The sequence below is a fragment of the Saccopteryx leptura genome, chromosome X (genome assembly GCF_036850995.1).
Source record: "Saccopteryx leptura isolate mSacLep1 chromosome X, mSacLep1_pri_phased_curated, whole genome shotgun sequence".
NCBI lineage: Eukaryota > Metazoa > Chordata > Mammalia > Chiroptera > Emballonuridae > Saccopteryx > Saccopteryx leptura.
Window position 1 is genome coordinate 100,637,679 of NC_089516.1, and position 21,604 is coordinate 100,659,282.

At 38.3% G+C, this 21,604-nt stretch overlaps 1 protein-coding gene across 1 annotated transcript in view; it reads right to left on the minus strand.

Moving 5' to 3' along the window:
* The window catches only part of AMMECR1 (AMMECR nuclear protein 1), a 112,944-nt gene that overhangs the window by 15,137 nt on the left and 76,203 nt on the right, over window positions 1-21,604 (minus strand). The window contains exon 3 of the mRNA XM_066356759.1: window positions 4,685-4,799. Coding sequence (XP_066212856.1) covers window positions 4,685-4,799 — 115 coding nt within the window. The remainder of the gene's footprint in view (window positions 1-4,684; window positions 4,800-21,604) is intronic.

Sequence of the window (21,604 nt, forward strand, 5' to 3'; positions counted from 1 at the left end):
TTACGTCATCTTGAAAATGAGCAGCTATGAGATGACACACACCTAAAATCACCCCCGAAGTTAAACTCCAGCTATTGTAATATCGTTGATTTTTTATCCAGTACAATTAAGAGACATGGCTCCCATATAGTATAACTATACAAGTTCCAGGCTATATTTCAGATTAGGAGACTCCAACAAGCTGCATGAGCTTTTCTTTTTTTCCAAAGCACCATGCCTGTCAATCATCCTGTCATATAGAATTAAGAGAATGCTGGCAATCGAAGAACACAGAACAATGGTAATAAGTTTTTGTGTTCAAACACAAGGCAGATCACTTCAGATTTCTCCCCAGGGGAGCAATTTTCCTCACTTAACAACCATTTTAGCCTTGCAGGTAGACATTTCAATTTATCAGTTAATGATTTTTTTTTTCTCTTCAAATCATTCACTTTTCATCCTTCTCATACCTATCAGGGAAATTAAGTACATCAGGATGCTGGCAATGATTAGCTGTTCTCAGAAGGGTAAGCCCACTATTCCAACTTGTCTTTATAGCCTTTTGTGGATGGTTCTGATGTTTTAAAAGACTGCCCAGACTCCTTGAAAAGCTACCTGTACACATTCGTTTTAAATGTGATAATTAAAATTTGAGGAAATACACCATACGGTAGCATTACTGATTATTCTGTCAATTCAACCTTGACTCGAATTTAATTACATCCACTTGTGAAACAATGTATTGTTCATTTCTTACATTAGCAAATACAAGCATTCTACCCTCTAAAACAAAGTCTAATGTAAATCCTACTTTCCTACTAAGCACCATTCTAAAATTAGAGACATGTTACCAAAAGAGAGTTCCAAAAACAGAGTTAAAAATCTTAGATGAAGAAAAAAGTAGGACTGTAGCCAGCCCTGCGGCAGTTCACTTGAAAATTAGGTGGCTATCACTACCGGTCACGTCCCTCATCCTCATGACCACAGGGATGTCTTGTCTTGTTATCGAAGTTACCTGTCTCTACGCTTTGGGATTTTTAGACATTGCCGAAGTTCTGCTTTGATCTGAGCTTTTTCGTCCCTTTAATTAGGAATTGCACTGCAGTAACACGCTTCACCAGTGGGGGTCAACTCTCAAACTGTACTCCCACCGGAAAAGTCATGTGTTAGAGGCTTCCACTTAGGATGAACAGGATATTTCATTCTTGAAAGAAAAGTTGTAGCTATTTGACAGGGAGAAATTTCTCAAAATAAAATGTGTACTTTCATAATATATAGACTGATTCCTCATAAAGGAAACTTGCTATAGAAAAACTAACATATACAAAAATAAACTATAAACAAACACTTCCCTACAATCCCTTTTTATAGAGACTGTATATTCAATATAATCTGTTACATAATCAAATATGCCTATTTATAGAATAAAAACACAGAAAAATTAAAATATTCCAAAATGTTAAGAGTGGTTATCTCAGAGTGGTGTAATTATGAATGGCTTGCATTTCTTTTATATATATATATAAATTTTAAGTTTCTTCTCCAATAAATTAGAATTACTATACTATTGTGAAAAATGGCTTTAAAGTCTATACATATATGCCTTTTTATTGTGGTAAACTACACATAACATAAAATTTTCTATTTTAATCATTTTAAAGTATACAATACAGTGGCATCAAGTTCGTTCACAATGTTGTCTAACTATCACAACCATCCAGTTTCAGAACTTTCTCATCACCTCAATCGGAACCCCTGTACTCATTAAAGCAGCACTTCCCATTCACCCCTCCCTCGTCTCCTGGCAACCACTAATATGCTATTGATCTCCATGGATTTTCTCATTCTGGATATTTCATATAAATAGAATCATACAGTATGTGGCCTTTTGTGTCTGGCTTCTTCCACTTAGCAGAATGTTTTCAAGGTTCATTCGCATCGTAGCCTGTACCAGTACTTCATTTCTTTTCATGGTTGAATACTAGTAAATTGCATGGATGTGCACATTTTGTTCATCCCTTAATCTGCTGGTAGACATTTCGGTTATTTCTCCCTCCTGGCTTTTGTGACTACTGCTGTTATGAACATTCATGCACAAGTTTTTGTTTCAGCATGTTTTCGTTTCTTTTGGGTATATACCTAAGAGTGGAATTTTAGCGACATACACTTTTTTAAAAATGCCTTTAATTCAACTTTACCATTCTGTGTTTAAACCAGCAATGCTTTTTCCTTATAACATCATTCCACAATAATAGCATTCCATTTTCAGTCACTGAGCGTGGTACAGTGTTTTTTGTTTGTTTGGTTGGTTTTTTTACCCCAAACCACATTCTTGAACTTTAAAAGGTAATTTTCACCCTTACTCTTTGGGAACAACTTTCTCTTATGATAAAATAAGTTAAACTATGAGAACTAACTGAAAAGTATAGTTGTTTCATTTTAGCATAGCCATTCAAGCAGTACCTCAATTTACTTCCAAATGCTTGTGTATTTAAAGTATTAAAATATATTTGTATTTGTTTTTGGTACTTTAACAGGAAAGCATCACTAAATAGACACCAATATTTAAGACTTAAGGAATGTGCTAAATATACAATACCAACTCCTACAAGGAATACAGATTTGTCTAGAAATTCAAACTGGCAGATAGTGACCAGAGATGATAAACGCACCCTGAAAGCATACACAGTATCAACGCCAAAGTGCTTGACCTTCCCCCTCCCCACAGAAAGCTGATCTCATGAACTTAAATGCTCAATAATGCCCAGGTTAATTTTAGCTGTAGACAGTGCTTGAAGTGGGTGAGAGAAGATAATGGTGGTCCCTGTGCTTACCCACACCTATTTAACAGCTGTTGGATTATCCCAGTGTTCCTTCCCCCAAAACACATGCACACACATTTATGCAATATACATTCATGCACATGCACGCACATGCACGCCCGTGCACGTGCACACACACACACCTGAACTATATACTTCCAACTCGGTGGCTGCAATTAAGGGCAGAAGTGTTTTTTGTAGCTCAGTCATCCCCTAGATATCAGGCTCCCCCGCCCCGTTATCGCTCCCACCCTCACTGTAACATGGCACCTCAAAATTCAGAAAGCAGAACCAAAATTCAAGCTAGAGAAGAAGGAGTAGCCTTAAACAGTAAAAGAACCACCCAGACTGTTATATTTGTCAATAAGGGATCATTTAAAAATAAAGTACTGTGGAGTATTTCCGTAATATTGGTAGACTTCTCTTTTAAAAAATTCAAATAGGAACAATAAATTTATACCAAACAATCAATTAAGAATGTTTCATTCTTTAAAGGGTTTTTCATATTCCAGCTTTGCTAGGATCAACATGATCAATTAGTTTTATTTTTTCCTTTAGAAAAGAAAATTTTTAAGATGCTTTCATATTCTGACAACACTCCAAAAAAACCCTACACAAAACCCAGAAGGAACTCTTTCACCCGACTCTCTGCAGAATTTTTAGAATAGCTCTGGCATGACAACAATAATTTATATCATACATGTTTTTCAAATGAAGATTAAGAACTTTATAAATGTCTGATTTTGTATGTGGAAAAACTGAATGGCAGTGGAGTAAGTTGTCCAAAGTCTCAATAGGAATCAGGGCAGAGCCAAAAATAAAACTCAAATCCAATTAACTGTCAAGACAGTGATCTGTCCACAAGGCAAAATATCTCAGTTACCACGGGTGATACACTTTCTAAAAAGGCAGTAGAATTAAAACATGTTATATCCTAATGATACAATTATGTTGTTTATGAGTGTGTGTGTATGTGTATGTGTGTGTGAACAAGAGAATGCTATATATATCAATAAGTTCCTCATGTTTTATTCTTATAGGTAATTCTTATTTTTATTCACTTATTTCTTCATGCTTTGTGTATACGTCTTTTCTCTGCAATTACATTGTAAGATGCTTTATGGTAGGGACCAAATCTTAGCATTTTTGAACATGTAACAGAGTGCCTTAATACAGTAAGCTTTTAATAGTATCAGCATGTCTATCTGTAAAATTTCATAGACATACACTTAATTATCTCTTCCCAACCACCAAAGCAAATCATGGTAAGAACCTCTGAACTGCCTTAAAGAACCGAACCTAGCATATTAAAGAATAAATATATGATCAATGTAGACTATTCCAGTAATGGCAATGCACAGAGATACCCAAGATATAACCTTAAAATTCTTTGTTAGTGTGTTTAAATGCATAAATTAAGGTGGCCAATAATGAATTAGCATGACTTAACTTTAAGTAACTAACACCCTGCCATTATCCACAAGCTGGTATATTTTCCCAAGTGGTGTGTTATCCGAACCCTTTTGTTCCTTGGTAGCAGTTACACAGGAGCACACCAGGATAAAGAGGAGAAATAAATCCTAATCAGTCTTACTTACTACTATGAACATCTTTTTATTAGGTTCTCTAGTGAAGTAATAGTATAAAAGTGAAGAGTAAATTCACCTTTGGATTAAAACAACATGTGACACTTTGTCTTAAAAATAACCCCCCAAAAACTCCTTCACTCATAGGTCATTGATCAGCTCTAAGGTTTATCCATGTTCCTCTCTGCTTCCACTATAACAGAGAATGGGCTGAAAGAGTTCTTCTCTGGGCCTAATTTTTAACAGTTGTAAGTTACCTCCATTTCTCTTTAAATTTTTTTTTTTCTGCAGCCTTACCTCCCAATCCAAATAATCACAGACATCTTCAAAGTTTGTGAGCAGAGACACTGAGCAGAAGAGCCGAGGCAGTTCATCCCTTGTCATTGGGGGGAATCGACTATCTTTAAGGGCACTGTTGAAAACAAAGCAAATATTAAAGCAATCGCTAGATATGAGACTTCCTAATTACAAATGCAGACAATCATTTGAAAAAGGTAAGAGATTTAAAAAAAAAATCAAAGTAAGGTGCCAATAATGTTCAAATGAATTCAAAAGCCCAAAGATTTTAGTTGTCATTTTGAATTCTTTCATTCAATAGAATGTGTTTACTAGCCAAGCCAGTGACCAATTCAATTGTAAAGAATGAGTGATCAATCACATTTCCTGTATAGTCATTTCCTGTTGTATTTTCCTGTTACTTGTAGAATCTGAGAATGTTTTATTTTACTTATGAAGAGAATAAAAACCAGACTAATAAAAACTTGTGGGAAAACTTCTGGATCTAGTGCTGGTGGGGAAAAGTGTGTGTGTGTGTGTGTGTGTGTGTGTGTGTGTGTGTGTGTGTGCGCGCGCGCGCGCTTGCACATTTCATAGCGTTAAAAAACAAACAAAAAATGACCCAGAAAATCTTCACACCAGGTAGACCAGTTACCACAGAATAGCATTTAACGAGTTAAAAAAGATGATCAAAATTTCATTTTCTTCAAGCAAAAGAAATCAAAGGAAAAGAATTGTGCAAATTACAGGCTAAAAATGCAAGGATTTCAGGACCCATACAAAGCATAATTTAAGATATGACTCAAAAACATTGTGAAACTGCAGGAAATAAGGCTAATCTAAGGAATAATAGTATGATTAGGAGACCATTAATCACATCAATGGATTTCTGAGTACATCAGCTCTGATTGAAACTTGCAATCAAAGGTAGTATATATTACAATGCCAAATTCTAGAAAAACCCCACCATAAAAGACAAACATGTTGAAAGAGCCTAATTCTTCCTGCAACAATAGACAGAAAATACACAGACAGACAGACACACAGGTACTATGGGTTCCTTGTACTTTAAAAAAAAAACACTTCCTGGTCAAAAAACACAAACATGCCACTGATCCTCAGACGTCTTCTATGGCAGCTAGTCCTACACACGTTTCCACAGATTAATCCTTAGAGGTTACAAATTTAGAGCCTACAAACTCTTCGGGTCATACATCATAACAAAGTTCCGAGGCCTTTGGAAAGAATTTTATTCTTTTTTCAGTGACTTCCTCATTGCTGGATTTTCTTTTTTCTACCCCTTTCTTCGCATTCTGAAACTTACCCACTGTATTATTGTACAAATATATGCCTATGCTTGTATTTTCAATGCATCTTGGTGGTCGTTCTATTCCTGCTAGACAGAGGAAAATGCTCATAGAAAGATATAGAGGTGTTCTATAAAGTATAAATGCCCCCCCCCCAGTCAAAGAGCCAAGACTAGCCAAGAAAATCAGGAAATCTGAGATACTTCATGCTCTGAGAACAGCATTTCACTGTTTTACAATTTAACAACATACATTTCCTACGGTTTGGCTTCTTTTATTTTCCTATTGGCAAATAAAGTTTTAAAAAGTGTTTTCAAGTTCTCACTCGAAGCCAAGATAAAGACGTGTGTGTGTGTGTGTGTGTGTGTGTGTGTAAACTCCAACTTTTCCCCGCCGACAAATACACACACATTAGAGAGAAGTCCTAAAACACAGACCAGAAAAATTCTATGCATAAAAACTAAATGGCCAATCACACTTTCAGTTTTCCTGTTAAAAACAAAAAAGCCTTACATATTAGAATATAAAATGTATTTTTTAGGGTTACTGACTTTTATTGAAGTTAAATATAACAACATAAAATTTACCATTTTAACCATTTTTAAGTGTAGAGTTCTGTGAGATTAAGTGCATTCACACTGTTGTGCAATAACCACCACCATCCATCTCCCACATTTTTTTTCATCTTCCCCAACTGAAAGACGATACTTCTTAAATACTAATTCCCCATTCCCCCTTCCTTCTAGCCCCTGGCAAAAATGTAATTTAAACATACTTTTATAATTTCAAGTAATTCTTAATAAATAACAGCTTTATTGAGATATAATCCACATATCATAAAATTTACCCCTTTAATGTACATAATCCAATGTGTTCTTTTTGTGTGTGTGTTCATAGAGTTGTACAATTGTCATCATTATCCAATCTTAAAATATTTTCATCACACACAAAAGACAGTCCATACCCATTAGTGGTCACTCCACATTTTCCCCTACCCCCAGCCCTTAGAAAGCAATAAATCTACTTCCTGTCTTTATGGATTTGCCTATTTTGGACATGTCATATAAGCAGAATCATACAGTATATGGCTTTTGGTGTCTGAGATTTTTCACACAGCATAATGTTTTTGAGGTTTCATTCATGTTCTAGCGTCTATCAGTACTTCATCCTTTTTATTACCCAATAGTACTCAATTATCTGGATATATCACATTTTGTCATCCATTTATCTGCTGATAGACATCTGCCTTGTTTCCACTTTTTGGCATAATGAATAATGCTGCTTTGGACATTCCTGTTGTAGTTTTCTGTGTGGACATGTCTCCATTTCTCTTGGGTAGGTAGCTAGGAGTGGAACTGCTGGATCATATGGTAATTCTCTGTTTAATTTCTTGAGGAGCTGCCCAACTGTTTCTCACAGAGGCTGGACCACAGTTATGTTTCTACTAGCAACGTATGAGGGTTTTTCTAGTGTTCCTTATCCTTGTCAACACTTGTTATTGTCTGCCTTTTGAATTGTAGTACTAGGCTTCCTTTAATGAAGACTTTTTAATTTAAATATGTTTATTGGGGTTTTGTTTGTTTGTATTTTTGTGGGTTTTTTTTGTATTTTTCTAAAGTGAGAAGCAGAGAGACAGACTCCCGCATGCGCCCAATGGGGATCCACCTGGCATGCCCACCAGGGGGCAATGCTCTGCCCATCTGGGGCGTTGCTCCTTTGCAATCAGAGCCATTCTAATGCCTGAGGCAGAGGCCACGGAGCCATTCTCAGCACCCCCGACAACTTTGCTCCAATGGAGCCTTGGCTGCGGGAGGGGAAGAGAGAGATAGAGAGAAAGGAGAGGGGGAAGGGTGGAGAAGCAGATGAACCCTTCTGTGTGCGCTGGCCGGGAATCAAACCCAGGACTTCCACACACTGGGCCAACGTTCTACCTCTGAGCCAACTGGCCAGGGCCTTAAATATGTTTTTTTTTTTTTTTTTTAATTTATTGGATCGACATGCTTTACCAAACTTTACCTGTGTTTACGAAACATAGATTTCAAGTGTATACACCTCAATATAGTACCACCTGCCCACCGCATCATGCCCTGCTCCTCCACTCAGTCTGAAGCAAAGTCTCTTTCAGCCCTCATTCCCCTCCCCTTAGCCTTTCCCTGCCTGTTGCTACCCTGTTGTCTCTATGTGTTATGCATATATAATTTTGGCTAAGCCCTTCACTTTCTTTGATCCCATACCCTCTTCCCCCCTCCCTCTGACAGCTGTCTGTTCCCTGTGACCCAGCCTCTGTTTCTATTTTGTTCCTCAGTTTATTGGGTTCATTAGATTCCACATGTAAGTGAGATTGTATGGTAGTTGTCTTTCTCTGCCTGGCTTATTTAACTCAACATAATAATCTCCAGGTCCATCTATGCTGTCTCCAAAGGTATGATTCCCTTCTTTTTTAAGGGTGCCTTAGAGAGCTTTTTTGTATCTAGCTGTAGCTTTTACATTAAAACAATAAACATGCTAAAGTTGTCATATAGTTAATTTCTCAACACTCTGGGGCAAGTTATTTCGTTTATTTTGTAAGCAAACCAATGAAAGGTAAATTGTAACTCAGTGCAACTCAAACAGTTCCAACTTGAGGAAATTTTCTAAAATGAAACTGAGGATCAGGCTAGCAAGCTTTCCTAGTTGCTCAATCATTCCGGGCATTAAAGAAAAAGAACACTCAGAACAAGGAGTAGGTGGGTAAATGCTACATGGCTAATAAGAGAAACTGACAATCATGCCTAGCCATAGCAAGACTCAAAAGCATTAATTTCAAAACTCTGAAATAGTGAAGGTGCATTAGGCATGATAGAAACAGTCTGATTTTACAGACACTCAAACAAATCTTCAATACTTGTTTTATTAATCAACTCTAAGTAACTTTTCATTAAGTTCATGAACATTAAAAAAATCCAAAAGGTAGGAAGCCCTCCATATCTCTAAATGAATATTCCTAGGGAAACAAACTAGCAATGAAAGCCTAGCAAGAATCTAAAGGATTAGCCTGACCAGGCAGTGGTGCAATGGATAGAGCATTGGCCGATGCAGCGGACCCATGTTTGAAACCCAGAGGTTGCTAGGTTGAGTGCGGGGTCGCTGGCTTGAGCCCAGAGGTTGCTGGCTTGAGCAAGGGGTCACTGGCTTGGCTGGAGCCCCCTGGTCAAGGCACAAATGAGAAAGCAATCAATGAACAACTAAGGTGCTGCAATGAAAAATTGATACTTCTTATCTCTCTCCCTTCCTCTCTGTCTATCCCTGTACCCCCACCCCTGCTTTCAAAATAAATAATTTAAAGGATTTTACAAAAAGATGAAAAATGCAGCTTGGAGACTGACTTCAGAGCTGCTAGGCTGCTGTGGATAGCTGATAAACAAGAACGTTCAGCTTCACTCGGCTCCCTCTCTCTCTTTAAAAATTTCAAAACGATTTTATTTATCAATTTTGAGAGAGAGAGAAAGGGAAAGGGGAGGAAGAGCAGGAGCAGCTTGTAGCTGCTTCTCTCAATGTGGATTGACCAGGCAAGCTGGGGGCCTCGAACTGGCGACCTCAGCTTTCCAGGTCGACGCTTTATCCACTGTGCCACCGCAGGTCAGGCGGCCCACTCTCTACGTATAGAACATGCCACATGGAAGCTGAGCTCTTAGAGAGGCTATGCAGCCTGGAGTTAGCTAGTGACTTATGCAAGGTGACCCAGCTAGTTAGTGACACAGGTAGGGATACAACCCAGATTCCTGACTCAAATCTAAAATTATTTCTAGTATCAATACTTTAGCTGCCACCTTTGAATGGATTAGCATTTAAAAAATTTTAAGATTAAATATTGCCTTACTTGGCAATTCTGATCTAATACCTGCCATGACTCTGCCTAAAGAAGATAAATAATAATAATTTAACAGCATTCGTTAGTAGCCAAAGGGTAAACATAGACATCCTGTCTATTGAAAATCTGCAGGAGCAAAAAGGATTTTAAAATTTTAACATTGTTCATGGAAAGTATTTTATACCAAAGCAGTGTCTGCCAATTTAAATTCTAGGCAGCCCAAGGAACTGACAAATAATAAGACCCTGTAGTAAATTCATATAAAGTTATCTCTGCTATAATAGGAAGCCATTTTCTAATGTTTGAATATTGCTATGGGGGGGAGCTCTTCCGCACAAAACCAGCTGGCTGCTTCATCACCCATATGATGGACGGGTAGGTTTAAACAACAGTTTAATTCGCATACCAAATTCAAATATATTCAATTCAAACTGGCACCTTCCCAAGAATATTATTTTTCCTAATTGAGAAGCAGCAGTAACATCTGTCAAAGTTAATATCTAATGTTAAATAGCACCTTAATGAAAATGAACAATTTTTAAAAAATAAATTAAGAGTTTAGCTATCAACGAATAAAAGTGTTTGTGACAGTGCCTGGAAACTATAAGAAAAAAAGGAAAAGCTGAAAAGAGACAAACCTTTAGATCGTACAAGGCTCATCATTAACAATAAGCATGGAACAGAAATTATTTCATCGATACTAGCTCGCTAGCCATCCACTCCCTCTTTCATTCATTCCTTTGATTTCTAAAACATTGAGGACCCCGATCAGTTAACCAGTGGAAAGTTACCAAACTGAGAAGGGATTTGTATTACAGGCAATCATTTTTCAGGACAAGGAAGTCATTAAAACCAAACTTAAAAAACTCTGTTTTGATAGGTGAAGAAAAGCAAATTAAGCATACATTAGTCTAAAATAAAAACGAGGTTTTAAAATTTTTTTATTTTTATTTTTTTCATGAGGGGTTTCAATCATCTAGAAGTTATGACATTTCTTATCAAAGCTTCTGGAGAAGAATGTGCCTGTGGCATGTCTGAACTCCGGAAGCCCAGAGTACTAGAATTATCTATAACCTTTCTTTCACATCAGGTAGCAATTTTACCTTCTCTGTTTTAAAGAAGGTAACACATATAAAACAGGATGTAAAAAAAGTAAGTGACTTCATCAAACTTAAAGTAGAGAGGAGTGACAAAAGACATGAATATGGTTAAGGAAGAGGCAAAGGAACCTTTTTCAGTGAGAGCTGTGACTCCAAAGGAATTTCTCATCACTAAGCCATATGTGAACTGTTACTTAACTGGGAGATTTTTTTCCCCTTTAGAGTAAGAACTATAACCTATTTGCTGCTCAATGAACATTAACAGTTATTAATTTTAAAATATATATTTTAAATGTGATTATGATGGGTGGTTAATGGGGAATGGAGGAAAGAACTAAGGGAAGAGAAAGCAGAAAGGAGGGAGAGAAAAAGAAAAAGGAAATATATACAAAGAAATGAAGATGGATAGGAAAAGAAAAGAAGGACGAAAAGGAAATGGGAGGTAAGGAAAGTTAAGTAAATAGACACACAGAAGAGACAAAGGGAAAGCAAGGGAGGAGGAGTGGAAGGGTAAGGGAAAGGGAGGCGGGCTGCAGAGATACCATACTTCCCCATGTATAAGACGCACCCTAATTTGGGGCCCGAGGTTTGAAAAAAAATGTATTACATCAAGTGATTGAACTCAAGTTTTACTCATCATAAAATTTATACACTCCTCATCACTGTCAAAACTCCCATCCATTAGCTTCTTCTCATCTGTGTCTGATGACGAATCACTGTCTTCAACAATGAGCACAAATGCAAGTAAAAAAAAAAAAAAATCTACAACCACTATATAAGACGCAACCAGGTTTTAGACTCCAAATTTTTCAGGGAAATGTGCATTTTATACATGGGGAAATACGGTACTATAGGTTTCCATATATATTATCTGATTCCTATCCTACAGGATTTACTTAGGCTTTGGAGGGTTATCACCTACTGATTAGCTTAAAGTTCTTGAATTGCTCTAATCGAGAATTCTTAAAAGCTACTCTCTGTGGTGGTGCAGTGGATGAAGCCTCGACCTGGAATGCTGAGGTCACTGGTTCAAAACCTAGGCTTGCTCGGTCAAGGCACATACGAAAAGCAATTAAGAGTTGATGCTTCTTGCTCCTCACCTACCCCTTTCTCTCCCTCTCTGTAAAAGAATCAATAAATATAACTAAAAGCTTATACTCTTTGATATAGCTACAATAGTCTCTGGGCTGCTGCATGCTGTGATGAACAGAATAGAATGGTCAAGAATCTGCCTCCCAGCCACAAGTTCCTCACCTCTAAATTAGGAGGATAGGCTGTGAATTTCAGTCAGTGGAGCAGAACTAAAACTGGGGGAAAAGAGAGAAAAACAGATGGCTAAATGATTAGTGTATACAGCAGGTGTTCCTCCTTTCTTTCCATGTAATGCCCACACGATGCTCTTCCTGCAGAGTTTCTGGATTTGCTCTATCCTGTTTTTAGAAATAACTTACTATAAAACAGTATTTTGTTCTAATCATTTTTCTGATGAAATCTTTTAAAAATATGTTCTACTCGAGTATGATGAACATAATTTAATTCTCTCTTTATGACTCAGGTTCATCTTTAAGTCTTAAAATTACTTTGGGTCATTCATTACTGTACAGTTCAGAACAGTGTTCTCAGTGATCTTGGCAAGAAAAAAAAATCTGTGGGTCTGGAGAAAAGATTACAGCATGACTAGCAATAATTTTCACCTTGGGAAGTTTGAAAATGTGAGATCATCTCTACTTTCAAGAGAAATAACACAAAATTAACCTGATACAGGCTTTCAAAGTTTCCGGGGGAATCTCACTTATTCTTATGTTATCTCAGCTAGAACACTATAAAACTGAACTACCTCTCAAAACAAATTGAATGTACATTTTATTGACTTTTCTCTTAGAATTTAGAAACCTCTACAACCCTGACCAAGTATCATTTCCCCAGAGCCATTAAAAGGACATCTCCAAAGTATCGCAACACTTCCATGTGACTTAACTGCCAAAAACTGTAGCTCCTAAGAATGTGAAATTGAAGTCGTCATTAACACATGGAGCACAGTCCTTACAGAACACAGCACAGTAGAATGGCCGAGTTTGGATTCTGGAGTCAGATATACCTGCATTTGGATCCTGGCTCTATTGCATACCAGCTGTGTGACATCTGGATAAGTCTCTTAACCTGTGTCAGCCTCCATTATTTCGTGTATAAAGTGGGTATAATAGTACCTACTTCTCAGAGGTACTGCAACAAATAAATAATAGCGCCTGCAGGAGGGTCCTGCATACACTAGGTGCTTGACAAGCAGTGGCTGTCAACTTTGGTCATCAGCATAGCTGTTAAGTAGATGCCCACAGGGCTGCCCCACATCATGGCTCTGGTGAAAGGAAGGAAACCCCAGGACTAAGAGTGACCCTTCAAACTTCATATGGGAGGATCTAAAAAAGTTTATCTTCTCTAAGAATCCAATGTGGTCATCCCAGGAAATAATGGCAACCTTTGCAGGTTCTGGGGTTTCTTTCTTTTTTTTTTTTTTTTAAAGCTTTCATTTAATTTTCTTGAACTTTCAAAATATTTATTAGGTACCGCTCTATGTTTTTATTATGTGAAGAGCCAAGGAGCATGTAAATTACAAAATAATATGTGAATATATATCAACGATTTCTTACAATTAGCTATGATAGGAATGCTGAGAAGAGTGATCAGACAAGGATAACTGCTTTTCTGGAAGGATCTGTTTTGCACATGCTGCTACTGGTTTCTTAGTTACCGAGTGACCCAGAATTGCAGGAAAATTTCTAGACATGAAATGTATACACATTTTTTTTCTAGTAACAGTTCTACTACATCAAGTAAGGGGCCTCTTTACCAAGAAGCTCCATCATCTTGCAGGCATGCACTCGTGTTGTTTTGTTCCTTTCTTAGTTTTCCTGAACTGGATTTTTAAAAAAATCTCCAGGGCAGGGACTAGTCTTTGACTTCCAGATAAGAAATATTTACCCAGAAAAGTAGTTTCATGAGTTATGTTCAGTTTGTCCTCAATGGATTTAGATACATTATCCTATATCCTACTGGTTATGCTATGGCAAAACAAAACAAAACTCTAAGGCTGCAGACAGAGAATGAGAGACCAGAGGCTCCCTGCTTTCTCTTATCTAAACCAGTAGTCTCCAAACTGTTTTTACTGAGCATTCTTAGCAATAAAATTTTAGCACGTATCCCCAGTGTGTATATTTATTTATAAAGTGTATGTGTGTACTACTATCAGTAGTTTACATAACCAAAACACAATGTTACTGAGAGTAAGCCTTTTTCATAAAGACAGCAGGTATAAATACATACTTCAAATAGTGTTCTTGAGAATCTCTCTTATTCGGGGGCTGGCATGTTGTCAGGTGTGATTAGATTATCTTCGGTTTTACTTTATAACCAGGCCAACTGGGTTATGAGGTAACTTATAGAAGTGTCAGCTACCTACACCATTTTCTCATCCTTGCCTTGTGCTTGTTGTATTACTATTATCACCAATTCATTGTTCCTTTATAGAAATCTTCTTAAGCTACTTGTGTATCCTACATGGGTTAGTGTATCTAGCTTCAGCTAACCCACGTGTAATGGCCAAATGGCTTAGAAGATTCCTACAAAGAAATCACTGGTTGAAGATAATACTAAGAACCATGAATTTACTTAACCAGGCAAGTGCAGACTGAAATAGTACGTTGCAATATGCCGAAAGAGAATGCCAGGAGGAATGTGCCGCTATCACCTCCCACCAAGTAAGGTTCTCAGGCTTTCTTCGGGAGTATGTGACAGTGTCCCTCTGACAGAGAGCACATGAGAGCACCAGGGCCAAGCCACACTAAATATTAGTGGAATACAAGTACTCTCTTATATTTTACATTAAATGATCATGAATAGAATTTCTGATCTTTTCTTCTCAACCCACAATGGGCCATCTGGCTATGCCCATCTTTGGGGACTGCTAATCTACAGTTCTTAGTTAAATTCTAGGAGACTGGTTCTAATATACTTAGACATGACGCTACGAGCAAAAGCAGCTTTAAATACAAAAGCGCCAATATCTGTTGAGCACCTACTGTGAGTCAGGTGCTATACAGGCATTGTCTTGTTGAGGCTTCAAAACAATCCCATTTTGTAGAGAGACTGAGGTTGAGTGAGTTCAGTGAGATTAAGCAACTTGACAAAGGTCATACAAACAGGTAGGTGAGTTTGCTTTTGAACTGAGGGCCACCTGTCTCAAGATCCCAGTCTTTTCACAGCACCACTTCTAGAATGTTAGCCAATCAACATCATATATACACATGTAATCAGTTTTAAGGAATTTCCCCCCCCCAATAATGTTTCTATTCCTGGGGTTTAACTGAATGCTTTAGGTATAAGTGTGAGCAGGTTCTGAAAGTGAGATAAACGGTATTTTTTAAAGTGAAAATATTAGCTTGTTTCTCTCTTCTTTTCTCGATTTTGATCTTGATGATTCAGAACTGCTGCCATTGAAAAACATCTGTTTTATCTAAATTTAATAAGCCCTATTAGTGGGATCCTAAGCCTTCCTTTATTCTGAAGCCTTTCCACAATTTGAAATTTAATCTGCTGGAAGTCATAATAGCGTTACCAACGTACTAGTTTTGGACATATCTAGGCAGCGGGCCTGTTTCTGATTTTGAACTTGACTTTTCCAACCTGAATGAATAAGTTCTCTTATACTCACCACAAGAGTCAGGCCTCTTTTTTTTTAAAGTTTTTTTCCATCCCTCTTTCCATGGTAATCAAATCTATAAAGTGAACTCTGTAAACTGCAAAACATATGTTGTCACCCTAATTTATGTGCCATGTTAGGGTGATTCAGTCTTACCCACTGGTTTACTATCCTTTCTGTAAAGATCACCAGCCCTAGATGGTGCAGGTCTGCTGAAAACTAGCATGCTGGTTCTCACTGGGTACACACCTGTAATTTTCTCAGGTGTCACTGACAGGGAACTAAGGGTAACAAAGGAAAAGAGTTATGTCAGTCTCAGAGATGAGGTGCAAAGTAAACTCATCTACGAGGCTGACAAAGAGAAAAAGGCATCCAGCACTTTCCACTGCCCTACTGAGATGTTTTTCTTTTTTTTTTTTATTTCATTATTTTTGTTGTTGTTGTTGTTACAGAGATGGAGAGAGGCAGAGAGAGGGACAGATAGGGACAGACAGCCAGGAAGGGACAGAGATGAGAAGCATCAATTCTTCATTGCAGCACCTTAGTTGTTCATGGATTGCTTTCTCATATGTGCCTTGACTGGGGGGCTCAGCTGAGCGAGTGACCCCTTGCTCAAGCCAGCGACCTTGGGCTCAAGCTGGTGAGCCTTGCTCAAACCAGATGAGCCCACGCTCAAGCCAGCAACCTTGGCGTTTTGAACCTGGGTCCTCCATGTCCCAGTCCGACACTTTATCCACTGTGCCACCACCTGGTTAGGCTGCCTCACTGAGATTTTTTTTTTCAGCTTTATTTTCTCTTATTCTCCTCTCATAGCTTCTGGATGTTTTCCTTTTTTCCTCTTTCCACTCTAGTAAGGTGAGGAAGCATGGATGGTAAAACATCACAAGAAGGAGATGAAAGAAAAGGATGGGGGTGAGGGCAGAGGCGAAAACACTAGACAAAGGTCTGCAGCTGCTGCCTCCACTTGACACGTATAAGACAGCAGCAAGCAAGGCAGTCACGTGTTGTCATGTTCCACCATTAGGTCAGGATGACCCATTCCCTTCTGTACTAGTTTTCATGTTCTGTTTCAGCTTTTGGGGAGTAGATATGCAATTGTGGCAGAAAAAGGTACACAATATACTTTCCATTTCTTTCTAAGCAGAAGGCCAGCTGGAGAAAAAGTTGAGTGCTTCAATCACCGGCAGCCTTGCTGCTTAACTGAACAATGGTAATCGAGTCTGTTTCTTGATTTCTGTACTTTGCAACCACATATGTCCCCACAGTGAAGCATAAGTACATGTCTGTTATTAAGGCCTCTGTAACTTGCCTTACATTCATTTAAAAAGAACTCTTTTAATTTGTATTTCTATGTGCTATCTTTGGGGGGAAAGTTTCTTTCAAGTTTCTCATATTGTCTTCATTTTATATGATTCTTTGTAGAGTTTCCAATGGGTCGTCCCATCTTTTCTCCTAGGTGACCCTCAAAAAAGCCCCATAAAGTAACAAAGCTAATGCTACATTATATGAAAAACCATAATAGGTATCCTCCAAGAATAAGGACCCATAATCATTGAGTCACCAAATGTCATGGCTACAAGCACTAGGAGATTATTCAGTTCACTCCCTTCATTTTACATTTCGGAGAAGCAGAGCAGAAAGTGATATGTCTGAAGTCCCACTGCCACTGAGTAGCGGAGCTGGGACTACCTGCTGCGTCTCCTGACTTCCCTTGTCCCCCTCCACTGACCCTTCCCTTCATCTTTCACATATTTGTTGACTGACTCCCGACTCTGTTCTAATCCAGTAACACTCCAGAATGGACGTTCAAGGAACAAATAAGAAAACGATGCCTCAGGCACCAGGGAACAACTAGAACATTAAAGCCGTGAGCTTCCAAGAATAACTCAACACTGTCACGCACCTGGCACTTGTCAGCATGCCGAAGTCACACAGAATCTAGAAACTGAGCCAATAATGGTGGTGGGGGAGCAGCAACGCTGCAGTCTTTGCGATGGCCCTTTCTACTCCTACCCACTGCCCCTCACCTCACTTCATTCTCACACACTCCGAGCACATGCTGCTCCCTCCTCATTGTGTTTTTACCCCTTGCAGTCTATTCATTCTGTTCCATCATTCCTCCCCATCTCCTGAGCTCCATAGGATTACTCACCAGAAAAATTATGCATTTTTAAAACAGAATATTTAGTTCCCTTTTATCAAGCTCTAACAATGAGAGAATCCGTCTGTATTATAAATGCCACTCTGTGTTCTGGTTGTGTTTTTAAATATGTCAAACTCTCATCTGGTCAGGGCAAGGTAACCTTAACGCCCATTTTCAAGTAAATAGCAGTGTCATGTGGAGATTCCGCATGGGAGAACTATAAGGCTCTTGATGTCCTCCTAAAACTCTCGGACTGGAATCCAGTCTACCTTCCGATCTCTTAACTTAGAACAGATTTTACTTTATTCCTTTTAACAAAGAGATTAAAGTGAGCCTGATCAAACAGAAAGGGATATTTAATTCTTCCTCTCTTGTTGGTAGCTTGATAAACCTAATATTAAAAGCCAAAGAAAAATTTTACTTGCATAGTTTTCTCTTCTCTTACCATGAAAAATTTCTCAATTCTCCCAACAAAAGGTTCTACTTTGACTTTGTTTCCATGATACAAGCTCATCAGCTAATAAAAAAATATGTTGGAAAGGCTTCACAAGATGCTGCTGAAATAATGACAACTGCTGAATCCGTACTACAGTGCATATTAGGGAAACCACAATAGATACTAAAAGGAAACAGCCTCATTTGGGGATGGAAAAAATGCAGTGGATAAAAGCCATGCAATTTAAATTACAAGTCATGTGACAATAGCTCTGTCCCCCACAGCAGCAAAACTTGCCGTAAGTGGCAGTTCTCATGATTAATGATGGAAGAGAATGTCTATGAATGTGAACTAATTTAGCAAATATTTATTGAGTGCCTGCTACGTGTCAACTGCAAGTCTATATATAGTGGAACAGGATGTCCAATTGAAGTCCCATGGACGAACATGCTTCATAGAAGTTTCACTATATTACCATAACATGATTGGCATTTAGACGAGCAACTCAGAGCTCCTAATGATAAGTACCAATCTCATAAACCAAGTCACATTTTAGAGATGTAAAAAATATATATATAATAGAGGAAGACACCTAAACTCACAAGGCCTTACTACTTTAAAATTTATGGATACTAGCCTATTCGTAGAAAATCTACCAGGCTAAGCAAAACCCTATAGAAGCATACATTAAAAATGATATTTTTGACTAATTATACACATGTGTGTGTTATATATATACAGTGTGTCCGTAAAGCCATGGTGCACTTTTGACTGGTCACAGGAAAGCAACAAAAGATGATAGAAATGTGAAATCTGTACCAAATAAAAGGAAAACCCTCCCAGTTTCTGTAGGATGATGTGCAGCATGTGCGCATGCGCAGATGATGATGTAACACCGTGTATACAGCGGAGCAGCCCACGGCCATGCCAGTCGAGATGTGGATGGTACAGAGGAAAGCTCAGTGTGTTCTGTGGCTCGCTAAATTCGAATCCGTGACCAAAGTGCAACGTGAATATCAGCGCGTTTATAACGAAGCGCCACCACATAGGAATAACATTACTCGGTGGGATAAGCAGTTGAAGGAAACAAGCAGTTTGGTGGAGAAACCCCGTTCTGGTAGGCCATCAGTCAGTGAAGTCTGTAGAGGCTATAAGGGATAGCTACCTAAGGAGCCCTAAAAAATCTGTGTGTGAGCCCACATCGAACTGCACTGAATAGGTATGAAACTGGGAGAGTTTTCCTTTTATTTGGTGCAGATTTCACATTTCTATCGTCTTTTGTTGCTTTCCTGTGACTGGTCAAAAGTACACCATGACTTTACAGACACACTGTATAACTTCATTAGACCATGAGTACCGTGAGCTCCATGAGCATGGAGATGGCGTTCATTCTTACTCACCGCTGTATGTATGCCCAGCGCCAAGTGTTCAGTAGATGGTGAGCAAATTTTTAAGCAGTAAAAGAGAGAATATAGCAAGATAGTCTCATATTAAATGAACATTTATTAGCAACATAATAAACATTAAACGGTCCTACTTGTTAGACTTTATTAAACACTCAACATTCCCCTACACTCGAAATATCCTTTTATTCGTCACATAAAACTGTCCACCAAAGTGTACAGTCCCGTTTAGTATTTATTAAATGCTTTTCGGTTAGAAGATGTAAGCGGTCTTTTTGGTCTTTAGTTAGATAACTTACTGTGCAATCACAATCCAGCACAGTTTAGCAACATTTTTTCTAAATAAAACTCATAGACTGCTGTAAATAGATAATAATCTACTTCCATGATAGAGTTCCAGAGCGGCCTTGATCTCACAGGCTCTTCCCCTGAGGGAAACACAGATGCTTGGCATCCTCAAGGAACCCAATGGCTTCTTATGCTTGTGGAGTCATTATCACTACTATTTGGTTGTAGGTTAAAACATACAGGGACCTAAAATGCCAGTCTATTTTTATGCCTTTCACACCTTCTTCTAAAGGAACATCTTATGAACTAGATGAATCACAAGTCAGCTAAGGCAGGCTCAGAAAAAAAAGAAGTACAAGATAACAGTCTCTCTAAATGAACACGAGCTAAAGGAAAGGAAATCAGACATGAGTTCACAAATAAAAAAAAAAATCCTTTCAAAAAATCCTCCACCCACTCTTCCGGTTCTCTGTTGCATTTCAGGTGAGTAAGCTTCCAAGCGGAAGGAGGATTTTTTAAAAAATCAACCCTCTAAAGTAATGAGAAGGATCTGTGGGAGAAGGGCCGCCTCTGGGAACAACGAGCCAGCCTCTGGTGCACCTCTGCGGGGCTGTCAGAATGTTTGTCAACTGAGAGGTTCTTCTACCTTACTGACCTGATAGCAATTAGAGTATTAGTATGCACCAGCACACATTCTCTCAATCACATTAGACTTCAAGATCCTCCGGTCTGGTTTGCCTTTTACAAGGAATAATATTGGTTTAGAATGCTGCTCAGAGCCTGCTCTGCAAATCTGAGAGACCTGGTGATAGCACCTCATTTGCCTTTGCTACTGCCCTGTCCTCTCCTCTCCCGTGTAACTAAAAGCCTCTTCTTAGTCTTTGGTAAATAACATTAAAGCAAATGAGAAAATATTTTCTGTGGACTTAACTGTCCTGGAAATAATTATCAGTGATGGAAAACAAACTCTTTGTAACGGAATAAAATGTCATTAATTTGAGCTCCACTAATTCAAAATGTGTACTAATTTAAAGTGACCCAGGCTGACTGGAAGACAAGGGTGCACTACACGAAGCAAATGAACTTTGTAATTAGGGTTGTAAGAGAAGTACAAGACTTGCTGAAAGAGAAGCTATTTTCCAAACTTCAGAGTTAGCCGTCTAAATGCCCTGGACAACAGAATCACAAATTTGTGTGTATGTCATAAAGCAGGGCTCTGAAGACTTCTACTTGACAGCCCATTTGAACTATCTGTGTCAGCAAAATAAGTAAAAGTATTTTAAAATAAATATTTCATTTGTTCTTTATTGACCATAATGGACTTCCTGCAATTATTTTTAATTTGGGAGCTTTTACTTCCAATTTTGTATTGCCAGCCACACGCCTACGGGTCATGTTTACACTCAAGGACCTCTAAGTACAGGTCTAGTAAGGTCACTAACAACTGGAATCAGAAATACAGCCCAATCACTTACTTACTGTCGGACCTAAAGATGTTACTAACCTCTCATACCTCAGGTTACATCTAGCTATAACAGACTTAAACACTAGAACAAACAAAAGAGAAGACTACGCAACAACATCCTTGGGAAACCTACACGTTAAGTACAAAATGCTCAGTCATTATGAGTCAATCACTAAATGAGAAGGCAGCATCCCTGTCCAAAGGAAGCAGTTCTGGAGGTAGTTCCTCCTCACACCTCCGTATTGGCTCGCAC